The sequence below is a fragment of the Artemia franciscana genome, chromosome 18, assembly GCF_032884065.1.
Source record: "Artemia franciscana chromosome 18, ASM3288406v1, whole genome shotgun sequence".
NCBI classification, from domain to species: Eukaryota; Metazoa; Arthropoda; class Branchiopoda; order Anostraca; family Artemiidae; genus Artemia; species Artemia franciscana.
In genome coordinates this window covers 29,337,000-29,360,599 of record NC_088880.1, presented here as the reverse complement: position 1 = coordinate 29,360,599, position 23,600 = coordinate 29,337,000, and the positions used below count along the sequence as shown (strand labels likewise).

The following is a 23,600-nucleotide window of genomic DNA, read 5'->3' as shown; positions in this document are numbered from 1 at the left end:
TTTTTTAATTTTTCAGAAATACCCCCCCCCCCAACTACCCTTAAGAGAGTGAATCCGTTCCGTTTATGTCAATCATCTATCTAGCACTTGTGTTTCTTTTTCCCACCATTTTCATCCTGCTCCCTCCACTCTAAGTGTTTTCCAAGTTTTAGGTTTCTCCCTCCCAACTCCCCGCCCCCGTCACCAGATCCGGTCGGGATTTAAAATAAGAGCTCTAAGACACGATATCCTTCTAAACATCAAATTTCATTGAGATCCGATCACCCGTTCGTAAGTTGAATTTACCTCATTTTTTCTAATTTTTAAGACTAACTCCCCCGCCCCAACTACCCCAAAGAGAGCGAATCAGTTCCGATTATGTCAATCATGTATCTGGGACTTGCGCTTATTTTTCCAATCAAGTTTCATCCCGATCCCTCCACTCTAAGTGTTTTCCAAGATTTTAGGCTTCCCCCCTCCAACGCCCCCCCCTCCAATGTCATCAGATCCGGCCGGGATTTAAAATAAGAGCTCTGAGACCCAATATCATTCCAAACATCAAATTTCATTAAGATCCAATTACCCGCTAATAAGTTAAAAATACTTCATTTTTTCTATTTTTTGCGAATTAACCGGCCCCCAATTCCACCCAGATGGTCAAATCGGGAAAATGACTTTCTAATTTAAATCTGATCCGGTCCCGGATACGCTTGCCAAATTTCATCATCCTAGCTTACCTGGAAGTGCCTAAAGTAGCAAAACCGGGACCGACAGAATTGCTATATGTCACTTGGTTAATATGTCACTTGGTGACTTGCGATTGCTATATGTCACTTGGTTAATACCAAGTGCCACAAAAAAAGCTACTTGTGTCTGGCCCATAGTAGCTGAAGAAGTGAGTAAAGTATATAATTTCCAATCATCAGCATTTTCACTTCAATAAAATAAACATTGTAAGTTCATGCATTTTGGCTATTTTGGGCATAATACTTCAAAATTCCTGTTTTAATTTAACTATCTAAGGAAGTCACTAAAGTGCTTGGAAATTAATTTGAGCTTGAAAAATTTTCGATTTACAGAAGTGGCTCTGAATTTTGTCAAGATCATAAAAAAAAATCTCAATCTTCTCCTTCTCTATAGCAGGAAAACCAAAAGAACTAAATCAAACAGTTCATGGTAACAAACTGTAGTAAGGAGCGACCCGGCTCAATAGTAAAAGAAACTCTAAAAAACAGAATTTTGATGCTAAAAGATACATCAAAATAATCAGATTTTCATGCTGATTTTGAATATATAAATTTCATCAAATTTAGTCTTTGTCATCAAAAGTTACAAGCCTGAAAAAATTGCCTCATTTTAGAAAATAGGAGAAAACATCCCCTAAAAGTCACAGAATCTTAACGAAAATCACACCATCGCATTCGGCATATCAGAGAACCCTATAGCAAAATTTTCAAGCTCCTATCTACAAAATGTGGAATTTTGTTTTTTCCCCAGGGGTCATTGTATTGACCAATTGGTCCTAGAATGTCGCAAGAGGGCTCATTCTAACGGAAATGAAAAGTTCTAGTACCCTTTTTAAGTGACCAAAAAATTGGAGGGCACCTAGGCCCCCTCCCACGCTCATTTTTCTCCAAAGTCAACAGATCAAAATTTTGAGATAGCCATTTTGTTCTGCATAGTCAAAAACCATAATAACTATGTCTTTGGGAATGACTTACTCCCCCACTGTCCCTGGGGGAGGGGCTGCAAGTTACAAACTTCGACCAGTGATAGCCATTTAGCCAAAAAAGGAATTAATATGCAAATTTCATTTTAATAATTTATGTGTGGAGAGCCAAAATCAAACATGCATTAATTCAAAAACGTTCAGAAATTACATAATAAAAAACTATTTTTTTAACTGAAAGTAAGGAGCGACATTAAAACTTAAAATGAACAGAAATTACTCCATATATGAAATGGGTTGTCCCCTCTCCAATCCTTTGCTCTTTACGCTAAAGTTTGCCTCTCTGCCACAATTCTGCTTTTTAAAACAATTAAAAGCTTTAGCGTAAAGAGCGTGGGATTGCAGAGGGGACAACCCATTTCATATACAGAGTAATTTCTGTTCGTTTTAAGTTTTAATGTTGCTCCTTACTTTCAGTTAAAAAAACTAGTTTTTTATGTAATAATAACGATGATCAATTATTAAATAACGGAAGGACTTCATTATTTATTGATAAAAAAATTAAAGATACAATTAAAAAACTAATTGCATAAAGTTTAAAAATTCAACAATATTAGTGCTGCTGAAATCGAGACAGAAAAAAGCTACTTGTGTCCGACCCTTAGCAGCCAAAGAAGTCAGTAATTTACATAGTTTCCAATCAGCCTCATTTTCACAAGTATGACTTTAAATATAATAAAACATTGACAGTTCATAAGTTTTGGCTCTTCTGGGCATAATGCTTCAAACTTCCAGTTTAAAATTAAATACCTAAGGAAGAGTCATTGAAGGGCTTGAAAATTGATTTGAGCTTGAAAAATGTTATAGTTTCTGGTACCAATTTATAAAAGCGGTTTTTGAAATCAGAAAAATTGAGGTATTTTTAACTTGAGAACGGGTTGCCAGATCTTAATGAAATCTGATATTTAGAAGCAACTCATGTCTTAGAGCTCTTGTTTTGAATCTCTACTAGATCTGGTGACATTGTGGGGAGTTGGAGGGAGAACCAGAAGTCTTGGAAAACACTTAGAGTGGAGAGATCGGGAGAATAAGTAAATATTGTAGATACGTGATTGACGTAACCGGACTGGGTCGGCTCTCTTTGCCGGAGTTAGGGGGAGGGGTCCAGTGAATTGGCAAGTTTGGTGCTTCTGGATGTGCTAGGATGATGAAAATTGGTAGGCGTGTCAGGAACCTGCACAAAATTAACTTGATAAAGTTGTTCTCCCCGATTCGACCATCTGGGGGGGGGGGTTGAAAGGAGAGGAAAAATAGAAAAAATTATGTATTTTTTACTTACGAGTGGGTGATCGGATCTTTATGAATTTTGATATTTAGAAGGACCTTATGTTTCAGATCTCTTTTGATAAATCCCGACCGACATTAAGCCTCTGATTTTCCGTTTGAATAAATCTATTGATTCTTAGAATTTTGTAAAAGCTTATTTTGCAAATAAAAAATCCATTTTATTTTTATTCCATTCCAGTGTCTAAATCTTCTTTTCTAATAGTTCGATTATATTTATTTTCCATTTTCATTTCACTTTGTAAGTTTTTCCATTTATTAGTTGCTAATTTTATTAAACAAATTTCCAAGTCAAAATTAATTTTAGTTTAATTACCTTTAGCTTTCTTCTCAAGAATCCTTCATTTGGAATTATAGGAAGACATCCAGACACGCGTCAGAAGCCTGTCAAATGGAAAACAAAAATATTATATAAAATCTCCTTTCAGGCCAGCATGGCCGAGTTGGCAAAGTGACTGACGGATCATCGGCTACAATCCATCAGTTAGACTCTCACTGTTACCTTGTGTAGCAATAAAAACAAAAAATACGATAGAACGTATGTATTAGAAACTTTTGATATTCCTTACCTTGTCAGGATGAAGTTGAACGTAAAACTGAGGTGAATTGCTTGGGTCACGTCGACATCCTGTAAACATCGGAAATTAATAATTGTACCGGAAATCGCATGGTTTCTAAGATATGTTGAAAGATTATGATCTTTGCTTTTGCCATTGACCAACGCGTAATAGATAATTCGTTACAGATATATGGTTAGGTACCGGGCATTGGGAAGGAGATATCTGCTTAAAAATAAAGATTAAAGCTCACCGCCTACTTCATGAGAAAAGTTAAAAGATTTTCACCTGACTGATGGGTGAATATATAAGTCAAAAGAAAGTATAAAAAAATAAGGAAAGAATTATTAATATATATTTTTCAAAATAATGTAAATTACAGTAGAAATTGAATTTTTTAAAATAAAAATCGTTCTGAGTTGGTTTTCTTCATGGACCCCAAAATATCATTATGGACCCCCAATTTGTTGTGTTTTGCCTGTGGACCTCCAGAAATATTACATGGACCCCTAGGGGTCCATGTGGACCCCCTTTGAGAACCACTACCGGTTTCAAATGCACTTCGCGTTGTTTCAAGTAATCCTAGTACCCCACTTAAGAATCCTAACCCCTGTGTCTGGAAACGGGAGTGGCCAAAAATTCATATACCAACGTACCATTTTGTTTCTGACAACATATAGTCAAAAACTAAATTGCCTTATCACCTATGGCGGACTAACTCGGGCTTAGGTACGACTGAAAAGCTGTTGTCACTGAATACCTATTGCTGTAAAATCATCACCTGCTGAGAGGGACCAAAACTATGGCTCTACCTAATAGAAAAATTGGAATCGGAACAGAAATATCAAGATGTAAATACCCGATAATCATGAAGTTGACAAACATTTAGAATCATGAGTTTCCTATAACTATATCATTTTCACCATGGGAATAATTTCCTAACTGTCTAATAACTTTGGTTTGTAAAACCTGAACACGTGTATAATTTGTATAAAATCCACCAGTCCATATCACACAACCATAAGAAACATAAGGTAAAAACATAAGGTAGAAACATAATACTAAATTTTTTATAAGTTGTGGTGTCCCGAAAGGTTCTGTTTTGGGTCCTTTATTATATCTTGTATATGTAGATACTATGCGGTTTTATGTTCCAGGTGTTATTAATACTTCTTTCGCTGATGACGCGGTATTGTCAGCTGCTGCAAGAAATGCTGATGATCTCGTGGAGAAAGTTAATCAAGCTTTAAGTCGTCTTTTAATTTTTACAAAGATTAGCCGTTTATCAGTGAATATTTTAAAAAATCATTTTATATTGTTTAGTAGGAAAGGAAGTCCAGTTGATTTAAATGGAAAAATATTTCTTTGTAATAGGCCATTGAAACAAGTAACTGTGGTGAGATACCTCGGTGTCCATCTTGATTAAAATCTGAGTTGGAAAGCTTATGGTGACCAGGTGGCAGCTAAGGTATCTAGAGGGCTTGGTCTGATTTGGCGTGTGAAAAATCAGTTACCTTGTTCTGCCCTTTTAACCTCTTATCATTCTATTGTCAAGCTTTATGTTTCTTATGGTTGTGTGATATGGGCTGGTGGATTTTAAACAAATTATAAACGTGTTCAGGTTTTACAAAACAAAGTTATTAGACACACTACAAAAGAATACACAAACACAAGAAAAATAAAAACCAAATGGATATCTAACTACAAAAAACAAAAACCTATTGCCTCAAAATAATTGCTCAAGGATGAGTAACAATATTAGAGCGGTAATATTAAGATAATATTAGAGCGATAACGATAATATTACACGATCTGGGCTATTATTGCTTCATTAGGGTCGATAATCCCATACCGACTTGTCACAATACGGTTACTTGTCCATGGTGGAAGCAGTAAGAGGTACTTTGCATATTTATAATATGTAGACCGCAGTTCTTTCTTATCTTCCTTTTGGAATATCCTTCAAAAGGGACTTAAATACGGATAATGGGGTATAGCCATTGCATTATATATGTTTGTCAACTTTATGATTATCGGGTATTTACACCTTGGTATTTCTGTTCCGATTCCAATTTTTCTATTAGGTAGAGCCATAGTTTTGGCCACTCTCAGCAGGTGATGATTTTACAGCAATAGGTATCAGTGACAACAGCTTTTCAGTCGTACCTAAGCCCGAGTTAGTCCGCCATAGGTAGCAAAATCCATCACAAAATGGTTCCAAATTAACAAACTTGTCCCTAGTTTTGTTAAAACAGAATTTATTATTTATGGAAGATCAAATCAAAAGTTGAAAAATATTTCTCTGAATGAAATTACCATTGATACTATTCATGAAATCAAACGGTACACACAGCAAAACATTTAGGTATCGTTTTTGGCCCTACCATGAATTTTAAAACACATATTTCGTTGCTGAGACTAAAATTATCAAGAAACATAGGTTTGCTCCACCCACTAAAATTTTTATTCTCATATAAGGTTCTAAGAATCCTATATTTTGGCCTAATTGTACCACACCTCTAATATTACTCAGCTATATTTTTGCTGACTTTTAAATCACATATTAAACCACTACAAACCCTGCAAAACAAAGCTATTCGAATTCTAGATAAGTTTTTACAACACTCGAGGAGTACCAATATCCACTCTAAAACACGTACTTCTTACCTTTTTCTAGACATAATGACTCTTACAAAGAAATCTCATCTCCTATTATCTAGTTGGTTTTTTAAGATTCAACATGTACATAATTTCTCTTTTGACCAGAATTTACTGTCCACACATCAAAATTCACTGATAACTAGTTGTGTTAACCTGTATAAACTACCTCTGGTGAAAAATGAAAGATCCCGTTTCAACCTCCGGTATATGATCCCATCAATAGCCAACTATTCATTAAATAAATTTGTTGAGTTACCAAACGGATCTTTCAAGAGACGATTAAAAATTTATATAATGGAATCTGCTTTCAAGAACGGTTAGTAAAATTTTTTTATTTTATATTTTATTTTGGCCTCACTCTACTTACTCCACCTGAAATATTCTCATTGAAGATATTGCTTTTTTTTTGTTTTGTTTTTTATTGATAAAACAGTGGTTTATTTTTTGTTTGTTGTGTATCAATCGAGGATTGTTAATTTTTGTTTATATGTCTTGCCCAGTAGTCGAGATTGTCTCTTCATTTGGGCAAGTTGAAGATTTTGATGAATATGAATTTTTGAATAAATGAATCTGAGAAGCTGAATTACTAACAAATTCTTAGGTATTTAGAATCCTGTAAGAGAGAAATTAAAGTTCTAAAGACGGTTTAAATTTGATCTCCCGAGACCAAAATTCCCATAAAATTTAACCCCATTAAACTGAACCCTTATGAAAATTAACCCCGTTTAACATAATCCTAGTTTAGATGAACCCTCGTCCAACTAACCGCGTTTAACTGATACCCCTTCTACTGAACCTCAATGCAACTCAACTCTCACTCAACTCAATGTTCGTGTAGCTCAATCTGCACTCAACTCAATACCCGTGCAGATCAGCCATTGAGCTTAGCCCTCATTCAACTCAACCTTTGTGCAATTCAACCCTCGTAAAACTCAACCCTCATGTATTTAAACTCCCATTCAACCCAACTCCCGTACAATTAAACCCTCATTTAACTAAATCCTCATTTAATTCGACTGTTGTCTGGCCCAAACCTCTCTGACTCAACCCCTATTTAGAACAACCTCAACCCCCCCATCATATTTGGAAATGGGTGGAATTTTTCATACCCAGGGTCCAAAACACACTTAAAAGTCATGGTTGCAGCAGTAGTTTGATTCAGTTGATTCAATTACATGGGGGTTCAGTTGCATCAGCATTCAGTTACACAAGGGCTCAGTTGTACGAGACTTCGTTACATGGAGGTTTATTTACACTGGACCCAATTGCACATGGGGTCAGATACACGAGGGTTAAGTTATACGAGTGCAGTTGCTTGGTGCTCAGTTACGCGAGGTTCAGTCACATGTACACCATGTCAGAAACGTAGTTCCATACTAATAAAAAATCTAGACGAACAGCAAGAAAGGAAATAACGGCTTAAAATAATTGATTATCAAATAATTGATTAATAAATTATCAATAATGATTAATAAATCATTTGATAATAGATTATCAAATAAATCAAAATAATTGATTATCTTTAGTAAACCTGTGTGCCCTTACACAACTTCCAGGAAGTAAATACCGAAAATGTAAAAGTTAAATCTGTCGTGTATAACAAGTACTAAATTCAATCCTGGCCCGGGTATGTTTTTAAAATTAAAAATTAGACCTTCCCGGGACTTAATTTGATACCCTTAAAATGGAAAAGGATTACAAAACAGACCCAATATTGCATGTCCTTGCTTTGATTTAACCAAAACATATTTGATAATACTAAATAAACTGAACATATTCCGGATTCACGCAGTGTTGACAGTCGATAGCTATTTCATTTGGCTCATATTTTTTTTTATAACTTCTTTATTCATGTGGTTTTTTGAATAATTTTCATTTTGTATTGCGTAATCAAAGTTGTTGCAACATGTTCAGTCTTTATTTGGACTTTTAAGGTTCAAAAGTCACATAGGTTTATTATACAATTGCTTTAGACACATACTTAAATATGTGCTTTTCGAAAGGCTAAAAATCAGTTAATGTATTTGTTTTAACGTGAAACTTCGTCAAAAGAATTTCCGATTTTTGTCTGAATTATCGTATCTTAATGATTTCTCTGGGCTTTGTACGTAAATATTTTGCTTGGTCAGAACCTTTCCAATTTCCTTGGAGTTATGCGTCTATTGCCATTTCGGGAATTTCTAATCCTTCGGGCGAATTCAAATCTCTAACCCAATCCTTTAAATCAATGTTTTGAAAAGTATATTATAAATACGGTATATTTAAATATGTTATCTTTGTAATACTCATACAAATAATTATGGCTCTTGAGTCTTAACAGTAATAATTGCATTTTTCTTCCTTTCTTCAAAACGCAGGGCAAAGGGTTCACAAACTATCATAATAATGGCAGCACATGACATGCAGCCTCCCATTATATAAAATCCAAGGTTGTAGCTTCCAGTTAAGTCTCGAATCAGGCCTGAAATGATAAATTTGGTATTTTTATTTGCTCTTTTCTTTTTATACCTAAAACTATTTTAATTAGACAATGATTCTTTAAATGAATCAAATCAAATAAAAAAAAACAAAAACAAGTTCGTTCAGCTGAGAGTAAGGAGCAATAGTAAAACTTAAAAAGAACATAAGTTATTGCGCATATGAGGGGGTTCGCTCCCTCGTCAATGCCTCACTTTTTACGCTAAAGTTCGAATTTTTTTCCAATTCTTAAAGAAAGACCCTTGAGTCACAAAGGCCACTTAATTAGAATAAGTAACTCTTTTGAAAGTATTAAAAAAAAATAGTATAAGGAGCGAGGTATTGACGAGAGGGCGAACCCCTTCATATACGTAATAATTTATGTTCTTTTAAGTTTTAATGTTGCCCCTTGCTCTCAGCTGAAAAACACTTTTTTTTAATGTCTGATCTTTTTCAAATAATGCTGGAAAATTCGGGGCCCCCTTTATAAAAAATTTCCTTCCCCAACAAAAATTCCTCCATTCTTCCCACGTAACTCCCCCCTCCCCACCAGGAAAAATACCCTTGAAAATGTCTGTATACTTTCCAATAACCAATGCTATATGTAAACAATGGGCAAAGTTTATCACTTTTAGCCCTTTCTCCGGGACTGTGGGGGATTAAGTCATTCTCAAAGACATAGCTATTAAAATTTTCGACTAAGCTTAACAAAAAGCCTATAGAAAATTTTTATCGGTTGATTTCGGGAAAAATGAGCGTGGGAGGGGACCTAGTCCTCCTCCAATTTTTTTGGTCACTTAAAAAGGATACTAGAACTTTTAATTTTTGTTCGAATTAGCCCTCACACGATATTCTAGGCCCACTGGGTGGATCCGATCACCCATGGGAATAAAACAAATGAACACGCATCCGTGATCTTTTTTCTGGAAAAAATACAAAATTCTATAAGATCAGAGAATAGGATACTTTAATACGCTGAATCGGATGTTGTGATTGTCATTAAGATTCTATGAGGTGGTGTTTCTTTTAGGGGATGTTTCCCCCTTTTTTCAAGAATATGACAAATTTCCTCAGGCTATTAACTTTTGATGGGTAAGATTAAGCTTGATTAAACTTATATATTTGAAATAAGCATAAAAATCCAATTCTTTTTATGCATGTATTGGTACCAAAGTTTTGTTATTTAGAGTTTTAGTTAATATTGAGCCGGGTCAATACAGTTCATTACCAACGAACTGTTTGATATTATAGTTTTTATTAATTTTTACTTATTATTTCAAACTTTTAATTATCTATTTTCTTATGACCACAATAAAATCGATAAAACATATACAGCATTTTAAGAATTATCAGAAAAACAAGAATGTAAAATAAGAGCCCGGATTTCCAACCACAACAACAATAGGAAGATAAAACTAATCATTGGAAAATACAGAACATGGGTATATTTGACATAACTGCGAGAATTGACTTTTACGTTCTTTCTATACTTTTCCAAGAGTTGAAACTTTCGAATCTAAGTTTCAAAGGGGTATCCTAACTTAAAACGGATTTACAAGTTTGATATGACCAAATGAACAGGATAAGCATAATTTGGAGAATTTGTAATTTTGAGTCACTACTGTACAGGTATATTTAAGGTTTTCTCTTCTAATTCCAGAAAATTGAATATTTGAATAGTGCATTTTTATATTTGTTTGAGACAAGAGTCAATTTTTTCATCATATTATCAACGATATCTGGAAGTTTCAAAGGAGGTGTCCTAACGTGAAACCTATCTACAATTTTGATATCACCAAATCGACATAGTAAATATAATATGAAGAATTTAAAATATTTTATACATGCTCTACGCATATTTCTTATGTGTGTTTTTTTTTTACAGTTAACACGTGAATGGCGTAATTCATTGTTGAATATAATAGTGATCAGGGGAGTATCATATTATCAACGATATCTAGAAGTTTCAAAGGAGGTGTCCTAACGTGAAACCCATCTACAGTTTTGATATCACCAAATCGACATAGTAAACATAATATGAAGAACTTAAAATATTTGATACATGCTCTATACATGCTCTTTATGTGTTTTTTTTTTCTTTTTTTTTTACAGTTAACACGTGAATGGCGTAATTCATTGTTGAATATAATAGTGATCAGGGGAGTATCATATTATCAACGATATCTAGAAGTTTCAAAGGAGGTGTCCTAACGTGAAACCCATCTACAGTTTTGATATCACCAAATCGACATAGTAAACATAATATGAAGAACTTAAAATATTTGATACATGCTCTATACATGCTCTTTATGTGTTTTTTTTTCTTTTTTTTTACAGTTAACACGTGAATGGCGTAATTCATTGTTGAATATAATAGTGATCAGGGGAGTATCATATTATCAACGATATCTAGAAGTTTCAAAGGAGGTGTCCTAACGTGAAACCCATCTACAGTTTTGATATCACCAAATCGACATAGTAAACATAATATGAAGAACTTAAAATATTTGATACATGCTCTATACATGCTCTTTATGTGTTTTTTTTTCTTTTTTTTTACAGTTAACACGTGAATGGCGTAATTCATTGTTGAATATAATAGTGATCAGGGGAGTATCATATTATCAACGATATCTAGAAGTTTCAAAGGAGGTGTCCTAACGTGAAACCCATCTACAGTTTTGATATCACCAAATCGACATAGTAAACATAATATGAAGAACTTAAAATATTTGATACATGCTCTATACATGCTCTTTATGTGTTTTTTTTTCTTTTTTTTTACAGTTAACACGTGAATGGCGTAATTCATTGTTGAATATAATAGTGATCAGGGGAGTATCATATTATCAACGATATCTAGAAGTTTCAAAGGAGGTGTCCTAACGTGAAACCCATCTACAGTTTTGATATCACCAAATCGACATAGTAAACATAATATGAAGAACTTAAAATATTTGATACATGCTCTATACATGCTCTTTATGTGTTTTTTTTTCTTTTTTTTTACAGTTAACACGTGAATGGCGTAATTCATTGTTGAATATAATAGTGATCAGGGGAGTATCATATTATCAACGATATCTAGAAGTTTCAAAGGAGGTGTCCTAACGTGAAACCCATCTACAGTTTTGATATCACCAAATCGACATAGTAAACATAATATGAAGAACTTAAAATATTTGATACATGCTCTATACATGCTCTTTATGTGTTTTTTTTTCTTTTTTTTTACAGTTAACACGTGAATGGCGTAATTCATTGTTGAATATAATAGTGATCAGGGGAGTATCATATTATCAACGATATCTAGAAGTTTCAAAGGAGGTGTCCTAACGTGAAACCCATCTACAGTTTTGATATCACCAAATCGACATAGTAAACATAATATGAAGAACTTAAAATATTTGATACATGCTCTATACATGCTCTTTATGTGTTTTTTTTTCTTTTTTTTTTACAGTTAACACGTGAATGGCGTAATTCATTGTTGAATATAATAGTGATCAGGGGAGTATCATATTATCAACGATATCTAGAAGTTTCAAAGGAGGTGTCCTAACGTGAAACCCATCTACAGTTTTGATATCACCAAATCGACATAGTAAACATAATATGAAGAACTTAAAATATTTGATACATGCTCTATACATGCTCTTTATGTGTTTTTTTTTCTTTTTTTTTACAGTTAACACGTGAATGGCGTAATTCATTGTTGAATATAATAGTGATCAGGGGAGTATCATATTATCAACGATATCTAGAAGTTTCAAAGGAGGTGTCCTAACGTGAAACCCATCTACAGTTTTGATATCACCAAATCGACATAGTAAACATAATATGAAGAACTTAAAATATTTGATACATGCTCTATACATGCTCTTTATGTGTTTTTTTTTCTTTTTTTTTACAGTTAACACGTGAATGGCGTAATTCATTGTTGAATATAATAGTGATCAGGGGAGTATCATATTATCAACGATATCTAGAAGTTTCAAAGGAGGTGTCCTAACGTGAAACCCATCTACAGTTTTGATATCACCAAATCGACATAGTAAACATAATATGAAGAACTTAAAATATTTGATACATGCTCTATACATGCTCTTTATGTGTTTTTTTTTCTTTTTTTTTACAGTTAACACGTGAATGGCGTAATTCATTGTTGAATATAATAGTGATCAGGGGAGTATCATATTATCAACGATATCTAGAAGTTTCAAAGGAGGTGTCCTAACGTGAAACCCATCTACAGTTTTGATATCACCAAATCGACATAGTAAACATAATATGAAGAACTTAAAATATTTGATACATGCTCTATACATGCTCTTTATGTGTTTTTTTTTCTTTTTTTTTACAGTTAACACGTGAATGGCGTAATTCATTGTTGAATATAATAGTGATCAGGGGAGTATCATATTATCAACGATATCTAGAAGTTTCAAAGGAGGTGTCCTAACGTGAAACCCATCTACAGTTTTGATATCACCAAATCGACATAGTAAACATAATATGAAGAACTTAAAATATTTGATACATGCTCTATACATGCTCTTTATGTGTTTTTTTTTCTTTTTTTTTACAGTTAACACGTGAATGGCGTAATTCATTGTTGAATATAATAGTGATCAGGGGAGTATCATATTATCAACGATATCTAGAAGTTTCAAAGGAGGTGTCCTAACGTGAAACCCATCTACAGTTTTGATATCACCAAATCGACATAGTAAACATAATATGAAGAACTTAAAATATTTGATACATGCTCTATACATGCTCTTTATGTGTTTTTTTTTCTTTTTTTTTACAGTTAACACGTGAATGGCGTAATTCATTGTTGAATATAATAGTGATCAGGGGAGTATCATATTATCAACGATATCTAGAAGTTTCAAAGGAGGTGTCCTAACGTGAAACCCATCTACAGTTTTGATATCACCAAATCGACATAGTAAACATAATATGAAGAACTTAAAATATTTGATACATGCTCTATACATGCTCTTTATGTGTTTTTTTTTCTTTTTTTTTACAGTTAACACGTGAATGGCGTAATTCATTGTTGAATATAATAGTGATCAGGGGAGTATCATATTATCAACGATATCTAGAAGTTTCAAAGGAGGTGTCCTAACGTGAAACCCATCTACAGTTTTGATATCACCAAATCGACATAGTAAACATAATATGAAGAACTTAAAATATTTGATACATGCTCTATACATGCTCTTTATGTGTTTTTTTTTCTTTTTTTTTACAGTTAACACGTGAATGGCGTAATTCATTGTTGAATATAATAGTGATCAGGGGAGTATCATATTATCAACGATATCTAGAAGTTTCAAAGGAGGTGTCCTAACGTGAAACCCATCTACAGTTTTGATATCACCAAATCGACATAGTAAACATAATATGAAGAACTTAAAATATTTGATACATGCTCTATACATGCTCTTTATGTGTTTTTTTTTCTTTTTTTTTACAGTTAACACGTGAATGGCGTAATTCATTGTTGAATATAATAGTGATCAGGGGAGTATCATATTATCAACGATATCTAGAAGTTTCAAAGGAGGTGTCCTAACGTGAAACCCATCTACAGTTTTGATATCACCAAATCGACATAGTAAACATAATATGAAGAACTTAAAATATTTGATACATGCTCTATACATGCTCTTTATGTGTTTTTTTTTCTTTTTTTTTTACAGTTAACACGTGAATGGCGTAATTCATTGTTGAATATAATAGTGACCAGGGGAGTAATCATTGCAGCATGCTATTTTAAGGAGTCAAATTAGGATTAGCATTTGCGTGGTGCGGTTAACTTGCAACTCAAAAACAAGAAAATGAATTTAGAGTGATTTGATGGAGATTACAAAATTTTAACTTATTAAATTGAGGAATTCGATTCTGTCTCTGAATCTCTGCTTTTTATGGGACAGGGTATTTTTTATTTTGTACAGAGAATTTCAGTTTTAGAGGATAATTATCCCCCCTCCTATTGCTGTCCCTACTTAGTTAATAAAGCATCACGCCCTCAACTCATCACTGAACTAGGGTGATTTGTTCATTCAGTTTAAAGGTAGGCTAATATATTTTCTAACTAAATTGATTTCTAATGGCTAGTCGTTAATCTATCCTTTAAACTATCCTTTAAAGTTCTACCCTTTAAACACCTTAACCTATTTTCTACGAATTGGAAATTCAATTAAAGTTGTTTTGGAAAAAAAAAGAAATAAAAAGATATCTCTCTATTCACTTAGCGAATCTGGGCACCCTTGTACTTACTTGGAAAGAAAAAAATTTGTTGTCCTGGCTATTAATCAATTATTAGAAATAATTAAAGGTGAGATAAAGAAATGACAGTAATTAATTTAATAATAATATATTTATTTATAACCCAAATAATAAAAAGAATATATTACACTCGTTGAGTAATTGAAAAGCAAAATAGGACGAAAGAACCAGAAACGAAACAAACATTATAGAAAAAGATAAAGATTAACTAATAAAACACTAAACATTATGTCAAATTAAAAGAAATATTTCATAATTTGGCTAGAAATATATAAAATTTAGCTGGTCTCATTAACATAAAATATCATCAATATATTACTTGATATTGAACAGGCTAAGTAGTAGAAATTATTTTAATTCCTTGGCTACTACAATTAATTTAATATAATATACTCATTTTTTTTATGTTTTCATCTTGTTGATATATCTTACACAACAATGCAATTCTCACACAAAACTTATGATGTGACGGTAGCAACTTAGTTTAAGCAGACCATCATTTACAAACGTCTTACATATTTATTTTTTTTTTCTTTCTTTCTTTTTAGGTAACGTCATATACAAAAAATATACTTTTGAGGTAAAACCATAAGAAAAGAGAGAGTACACCACATTTGTGCAACAATGAAATTGACTAAATAGACGGACTAAGGGAGGGTGGGGCAAAATTAAGTGGATCACACGCTACATAACGGAGAAATAAAGAGTCTTTTAGTAATAAATGTTGTAACTTATTACTGGCTTAGCATTTCTCACAAAAGAACGAATCATGTTTCAGAGAGCGGAGCTATTCACCTTTCTATAAATGTATTTTATTACCAATCAACATTTGTTGCTCAACATGAGTTAGTCCAGCGCATTAGTACACCCTATTTATTAAAAGTGGGGCTATTTCCCATCTCAAAATTAAGACATAATGTGATTTGCTTGCAAAAATACGTCACAAAAAATACCAATTGAATTAAAGCATGCTTTATAACATGGAAATACAGGACAGTCATCTCCTTCTTTCCCCTTTGCCATGAACTTATAAATTGGACTATAGCATATATTTTACTTAGCTAATTTATATTTTCTGCCTTTTTCTAAGGAACAAGACCCGTTTACTCTGACATTGTTTCCAATTATTACTACCATTAACAGTTTTTAATATTTAGGTAAAACTACCTGGCAACGCTGACTAAATCCAAGGAGAAAAAAAAGGTATTTCGGACATTCATCGGTGAATGTCCACATTAACCACGGCAGCATATATAGAAAAAGTAGAAAACTGTGCTTAGAAAAGTGGGCAATGGAGGTGTCGCACATTCCGGAACAATCGGTATTGCGAACACCCCAAGTAGGTGTTCGGCCTGGTATGGGCACCCCTCGATGGATCTGATATGAATGCGCGCTGCATATTACACCAATAGCAACATAGCTATTCATTTATTGTTTGAGCTGGCCGCAATGCTTTGAGCAGAATTATGAGTGAAGAAATAGATACACAAATAGAGACACATGAACGAAACGTAGCTACTTAAAAGTAAACTTAGAAAAATTAATAAATAAAACAATTTACAATGGTAATATAACTCTTTCGGGTCATTTGATGTTCTGAATTTATTTTCTTTTGAGTCACAATATATCCAAACATGTGAAACATATAGGGTCTCCGAAGGAAACTTATCCGCGTATCTCGAAGCTCTATAAGTTTCCGTCAATACTTATTTTATTATGCATTAATGCCTCAAAATAGCTAAATATCCAATAGTTTTATAAAAATATGTCCACAATTTGTATAATTTATATTTAAAAATTAATAATATTTATAAATAAAATCTATCAATAAGTTTCAAATAAAACACAATTTAGGATTAAAACTTAAACAAAATTTATATAATTTATATATAACTTAAGGCAAACTGTGAACTTTGAAGTTTTTAACTTTAATCTTTTTTTGAAATTGTTTGGCCTCTCAGAGCTGTAAAATTGATTAATGTTCGATTTACCCGTCAAAAGCAGTCAGCATGAGGTAATTCGCGTAAAAAAAAAGTATCTCCAAAAGAAGCATAATTTGATGAAAATTACACCGTGAGTTTCAACATGTCTGAGAACCTTCGAACACATGGTTGAAGCTGCTATCTGCAAAAATGCTTCCTGCACCAAATTATAGAAGAGAGGATCTTACGAACAAGAAAGTTTCTTTGCTTCCAAGGTCCACTTCAAAAATTTTCCTTGCAGAGTTTTTTAAGCTCCTTCACGAGTTATTCGGCCATCTGTCTTGTTGTTGATCCACGGTTTGATGTAACATTTACAGACAACTTAATTCTCAGGAAAAGTTTCACAGAACAATATGTAACGGCCGCCATATAATTGAGTGTCATTTAGTTCTCATTGGACACAGATAGGGCGGGAGACCATTTTTTTGTAACTTTAAATGTAATTTATTGTAACCATTGTCTTATAACTTTTAATTTTGTAACTTTTAATTTTTACTGTACCTATATAGATTTGGATGAGATTGAGTCAACCGTTCCTGCTAACAGTTTTGCGTTTCTGTTTATAGGCAGATAGTACCTGCCAATAGCTTTTAGCAACCAATTGGATGGCTGCAATGTGCCTAGAGCCAATTTACTCAATCTAGGAAAAATTTCGGCAGTCCATCTCTTCCATCCGACAAGACAGGTAGAGCCATAGAGGCAAATATTTAGCACAGTTCTTGTTCATATCGTATGTAAAGATTTATTTTTCAGGCCAGAAAACTTGTGGTTATACAAGTTTTTATTTTTATTGCTCTATTTTTAAGCATTTATGGGACTACCTGTCGGGAAAAAAAATGTTTACTTATATTTTTTTTTGCTGAGTTCAAGTTAATCGCACCTTGCTCGCACTAATCTGCCAAAAGGCTTTAACCGGCAATTTTTGGTGAAACAAAATCGGCTCACAGCCTTAAGCTAGATCTTATATGCCTTGAATTTCGTACTGAACATTGAAATTTAAGTCCTGAGCCCTGTGCACTTTTATGATTTTTTAAAAATTAACTCGTTTTATCACCCTTATTTTACCCGGAATTCGGAGGATTTGACTCCCGAGAGAAGAAATACAACGAGAGCAGGATTTGTTCTCAGGAACATAGGTGTCAGCGTCCGGAATGACCTTCCAGAATCGGTCAGAGCTGCAGTAAGTCTGGCATCATTCATGAGAATGGTTAAATTCCATTTTTTAAAAAGGAATGAAGTGTGATAAGAGAAAAGGGTATTTATTTATTTAGTTTTTAATATTAATTATTTTTTACCCCCCCGAGGATTTTTTTCTTCCTTTTTTTGGGGTGGGGTAAAGATATGAAGAAATGATTTAGCAGATTCATAGTGGTTAGAATTGCGGCCATAGTCAGGACTCTTTTGTCTTAAGAGTGGCCGTTAATGATAAATCGTTTGTTTAAATTATATGTTTTGGATGAAAATAAAAATGTCTATGTCTATGTCTATGCCTATCAGACAAAGAATATACCTTTGAATGCTTGAATATTTGGTTCTTTTTGGATTAGCATTTTTAACAAGTTTTTCTAGTTTCAGAAATTATGTTTACAAAGCTACAGATTTATACAATTGTAACAATACACTTCTGCAAAGGGGATTCCCTCTTATAATTTTGCTGTCAGGGCTCAAGTTGCTTGCAACAGCTTTACATTGTTTTATCAAAAGGCTTTACCTGGCAATCAATTAATTAATTTACATGTTTTTTTATGGGACAAGATCGGCTTGCAAAATAAAGCTACATTACGGAATAAAATATATATAAAGAATCCTACATTTGTATCCAACGTAAAGGATACGAATATGACCACTTACTCGCAACAAATTTACATTGTTTTATCAAAAGGCTTTACCTGGCAATAAATTAATTAGCTTACATTTAATTAAGAATACATAGGATGCAAAGGATGCAAAGATCTTACATTTGTACCCAACGTAAAGGATACAAATTTTGTTGTGACCACTGGATTAAACGTCCATCTGAGGACATTAGTATATTCAAAGAAGTGAATAACTGTCTTATTTCTGCTTCGAATCAGCATATTGTTTTGTTTTTTTTTCAGTCTGAGAAATTGTTATTTGTATTATTGTTCAAGGTGGGGGCTGTAAATTTCTAGTATGGGGTTTCAGGAATGGCGATTCCGATGGTGTATTTTTTGTTTTAATCCGATACCGTTTTCGGGAGATTTCAGGCTGTTTCTTGAAACATCCATAAGCACGTTTTGAAAAAAAAAATTACGATTAAAACTAATTGAAATAATAGTTACAAATCCTGAATCTAAAGGAAATAACAATTTTTCTCATTAGACATCTTTCTAAATGGGTTTTTGATTTTTGGTTATAATGAGTAGTGGTTTATTTTTTACTAGGTCGTCCCTACTGGGGAACCACAATTTCACGTGTATTTCTCAGAAATAAGTTCAATTTCAATCTTTCAATTCAACATATGAACCCGACAAAACCTTTTCAATTTCAGAATCGTTAACGAATTTCTAATAAGAACATGCAAATTCAAAGCGGCTAAAAAATTTCCTCTGAAAATTTAGAAATAGCGATCCTTTGGATTTATTATCTAGCATCTTTACTACGTATAGGCTCCTTCCAATAGAAATAGTCCCCATTAGGACAGTTCAGCTTATTCAATAGAAATACCAATACCGTTTGCGGTAACTCAGATGCGTTAAACTGCGCAACAAATTTTTGAGAAGAATGGGAAAAAACGTCAGATATTTTCGGTTTTTCTTGCATCTATGAAGGACTGTTTTGTTTTGTTTTTTAGCATTTTTTAGATCTTATTAGAGCCCTATTATTCATTTCTTCTTTATGCTCGATTTTAAAGAATTTAAAAAGTGCAAATTACTAACCTTATTATTTTTCTGTAGAATTAAATTCTGTAATATTATTGTTTCTGCAAAATTAAAAAAATGACAATCCTGACTCACTTCAATACAAATAAACTCAGTAGTGCCAACTAACGAAAGGAATAGGCAATTGTCCCCCCCCCGAACTCCAATTGGCACATTTGAATAAACTTTACTTTATGCTTTCTCAGTTTCTCAGGAACAGCTGTTAAAAACCTCTAGCTTAATTATATGCCCAATCTGTAAATATGCATAATAGAGAGTAGATTTACAATCTACATGATCTACAATGCGTGAACTACACTAACTTGCAGCCCATATTGGTACTGACAAACATGAAGAAACTTTCCGCAGAAAAAGCAGAAAAACAAACTGCCATAAGGAAAATATACGATGAACTCTATCATTCTTTTCCGTGATTATTCCCATGGCAGAAGTTAATTATTTCCTAGTTGAAAAATGAGCAAAAACATATAAGCTCCTTGGAAACACATCGGTACTAAGAAGCTACCAAATTAAAACCGGACGAGAAATAAGATTCCACAGAAAAATGAAAAGCTTAGACGGACTTTTCTGATAAAAGTTAATGAAAAACCTAAAAGGATCATATTTTGTTTTAGAATTAAAATGTAAGAGACATCTCTCGCATCAGGGATATTAGTCGAAAATGCTTCGAAGAAAATGCAACGTTATCATTAGATCACCCAAGTATCCTTACATCAGAAAGTGAAAAAGGCATTACTTCAACTATTGTTGGCCTAAATTTAGTTCCTTACTCCTGGTGTCAATTGATATTATTTATGAATCTAAATTCCATGTCGGTTACCGTTATTCCTTTGGCTATTGAGGTCCATTACACCGGCTACTGGCTCCCTTAACGTTCAAAAGTCAATAATGCATTATCCTACTGATCAAATCATGCACTGTTGAGATTAAATTTAGCTTCTTGCTACTATATCTATCAGTATTATTGACAGATAATTAAAATTAGGACTCAGGGTAGATAATTAGGATCAAGAACCTTTCCTTCTTCTCTATTTATTCAATTATTTGACAGGCATTTTTTGGCTGGCATTTCTAGTTATACATTGGGAAATCCATAATACATTACACTGTTGACCACATGTGGCAAGTATATTTCAGCTAGTTTCTTCCGGTGGCTCCCATTCAGGAAAGCCAGGGGGGCAAGGAAATTTTTGTACCTTCAATTTACCTTTTTTACAACGTTTTTTTAAAATGCTGTTGCTGTTGTCAACCTCTTGAATCCTGTTCTTTAGGTGCGGACAAAAAAAAAGGCTGTAAAAAGGGTAAATTGAAGGTACAAAAATTTCCTTGCCCCCTTGGATTTCCTGAATTGGAGCCACTGGAAGGAACACGGTGAAATATACTGGCCATATGTGGTTAACAGTGTAATGTATTATGGATTTCTAAACTTCTAAATTGGATATTAAACTTTATATTTAGGTTCACTTCGATATTAAAGTTTGGTTTAATTTAATTCAGCCTTAAACCGTCAAGCTTGTATTAGTACATAGCCATAGCATATAGACAGAGGGAGTCCTTAGCCTTCCCCACTAGAATTTATTAGTTTAGTATATTACGGGATTAGTTCTGCTTGGAAGTCAGTTTCTGGACATGTGCCAGCTCTGTGACCACAAGAAACTGGAACATAAACTGAAACTGAGACGTGAAACGGAACTGTAAATTAAAACTTAAACATAAAATACTGGAACATAATTTATATTCTGTTTGGAACATAAAAGTACTGATGTTAATGAGTCAAATTACAAATTCTAGGGACTGCAAGTGCATTTCAATAAAAATATAATTAATCTCCAATTGTACTTTTTTCTATCCCAAAGCATAAAGATTGATATTTAACATGCTTCCTTTAAAGTCTTATTTCTTTAATTCATGGGGGCGAACCTGCCTAAATTTTTCACACACCGCCCCTCAAGGTTTTGAAATCTATGGAAGTATACCATAAGAACTTATGGAGGCAAGGGAGGATTTTACCAAAATGATTAAGAAGGGGTTTACTTCCCGTGAACCATATGTAATGGGCTCAAATAAGTTATTTAATACTTGCATTTTTAAGACTAATTTACGAGTTGTAAAAAAAATAATATATTTACCTAGGAAAAATATATTTTTACCTGCAATTTTAAAACCAATTTATAAGTCAGTCACATTTCAACAGGGGTTTCAACCCCCCCCCCCCCTCCCTAGAATAGGAAGATAAGTCTTAGATCAAAGAATAAAATATTTGGAGTTGCAGTAATGGTAGTGATCGAGTACGGTTATGGAACGTGGTCGACTCAGAAAACGGAGGAGAATTTGTTAGATGTTTTCTAGAAGAATTGTTAACGGATTATTCGGGTACCCGTCCGACTGAACGTATTTCAAAGAGCAGAATAAGGACTTCAAAAAGTGTGGCTCTATCCCGCTTACTAGGGCTATAATTAGAGAAAGGATTACATGACTAGGACACATGTTTCGGATGAAGGACGACAAATTTCTCTTTTCGGATCCTTGATTGGGGTGAGAAAAGGTTGTAGGGAAGGCTTTTTAATGCAAATAAAACTTCTTGGGAGGGTGTGAAGAGGGAAGTTTTCAATAGTTTGAGTTGGGTGGGGGTGCGATCAGCTGTGTTGACCTAGGCTGCTTGGTACAGATGTGAGCTGTTGGTAGCAGTAATAGTGGTGGTAGTACTTGCATTGGTAGACTTATAATTTTAGAGCAATGTACAATAGACGATGTATAGATTAATGTGAATAAACTGATATTCTATTCTAAATTACTTTCAAGATTTCCTTTCGAATCTTTGCTTCTAGATATAAGTAAAATTATATTTAAAAAAAATTACCGATAGAAGGGAGAATTCCTACTATAACACCCCCTTTAAACAGCTTAACTAATCCATACAATGCAGTTATGATTAAATACTCCATGTAAATTCCATATATATCCTTGTCGTCAACTAATATAATTTTTCAAATATAAAAAAGAGACAATTTTTTCAATTCATGTGAAAAAAAAAACAACTCACCAATCAAAGGAGGAATTCCTAGTGTAACACCCCCTTGAAACAACCTTACTAATCCATAAGATGCTGGTATAACATCTACTCCATGATAGTCGGTCAATAAAATAGGAACCATTAAGAACCAAGAGCCAACACTGAAACCAAATATTCCGCTTAAAATGCCTAATCCAACCATTGTTTCAGCCAATGGGAGAAAGATGGCTGTTACAGCTGCCAATAACATGCTAAAAAAGAACAATTTATTCCCAGAGTTTCCAAGAAAATGCCCCTGCTTTGTAGTTATAGTGTGTGTAAGAGAGAGAGAGAGAGAGAGAGAGAGAGAGAGAGAGAGAGAGAGAGAGAGAGAGAGAGAGAGAGAGAGAGAGAGAGAGAGAGAGAGAGAGAGAGAGAGAGAGAGAGAGAGAGAGAGAGAGAGAGAGAGAGAGAGAGAAATCTATTAAATGACAAAAGCAGAAAAACAATAAGAGAAAAATGAACATTGCAAATGCAACAGATTTTAATTAACAGTTCTGTCCCTAGAGACCTTGGTGAGGTCTATTTTAGGGTCAATTTTCATTATAAATTTATTTTTAATTTTTAAATAGTTATGACTTTACTAATCTTAATCAATAATAATTCCCCACTTAAACACACGCACAAAACACTCATTTACATTTTGGCCATCTGCACAGAGGTATCAAGAAAATACCCTTGCTTGGGAGTTAT

The 23,600-nt window shown here is 33.4% G+C and overlaps 2 protein-coding genes across 4 annotated transcripts in view; one reads left to right on the top strand and one right to left on the bottom strand.

The window, feature by feature from the left end:
* The window catches only part of LOC136038850 (gastrula zinc finger protein XlCGF49.1-like), a 37,278-nt gene extending 26,445 nt beyond the window's left edge, over nt 1-10,833 (top strand). The window contains exon 5 of one of the 2 annotated variants that reach the window (XM_065722297.1): nt 10,553-10,833. In XM_065722297.1, coding sequence (XP_065578369.1) covers nt 10,553-10,651 — 99 coding nt within the window. In that variant the 3' untranslated portion in view covers nt 10,652-10,833. Of the gene's footprint in view, nt 1-3,314; nt 3,452-10,552 lie in introns of those variants that run through there. The other variant, XM_065722298.1, reaches the window with a different exon arrangement.
* Nucleotides 8,435-23,600, bottom strand: part of LOC136038846 (uncharacterized) — a 75,225-nt gene continuing 60,059 nt past the window's right edge. For both annotated transcript variants that reach the window (XM_065722273.1, XM_065722274.1), the window contains exons 6-7: nt 22,899-23,119; nt 8,435-8,671 (exon numbers count right to left, since the gene is read on the bottom strand). In XM_065722273.1, coding sequence (XP_065578345.1) covers nt 8,508-8,671; nt 22,899-23,119 — 385 coding nt within the window. In that variant the 3' untranslated portion in view covers nt 8,435-8,507. The remainder of the gene's footprint in view (nt 8,672-22,898; nt 23,120-23,600) is intronic.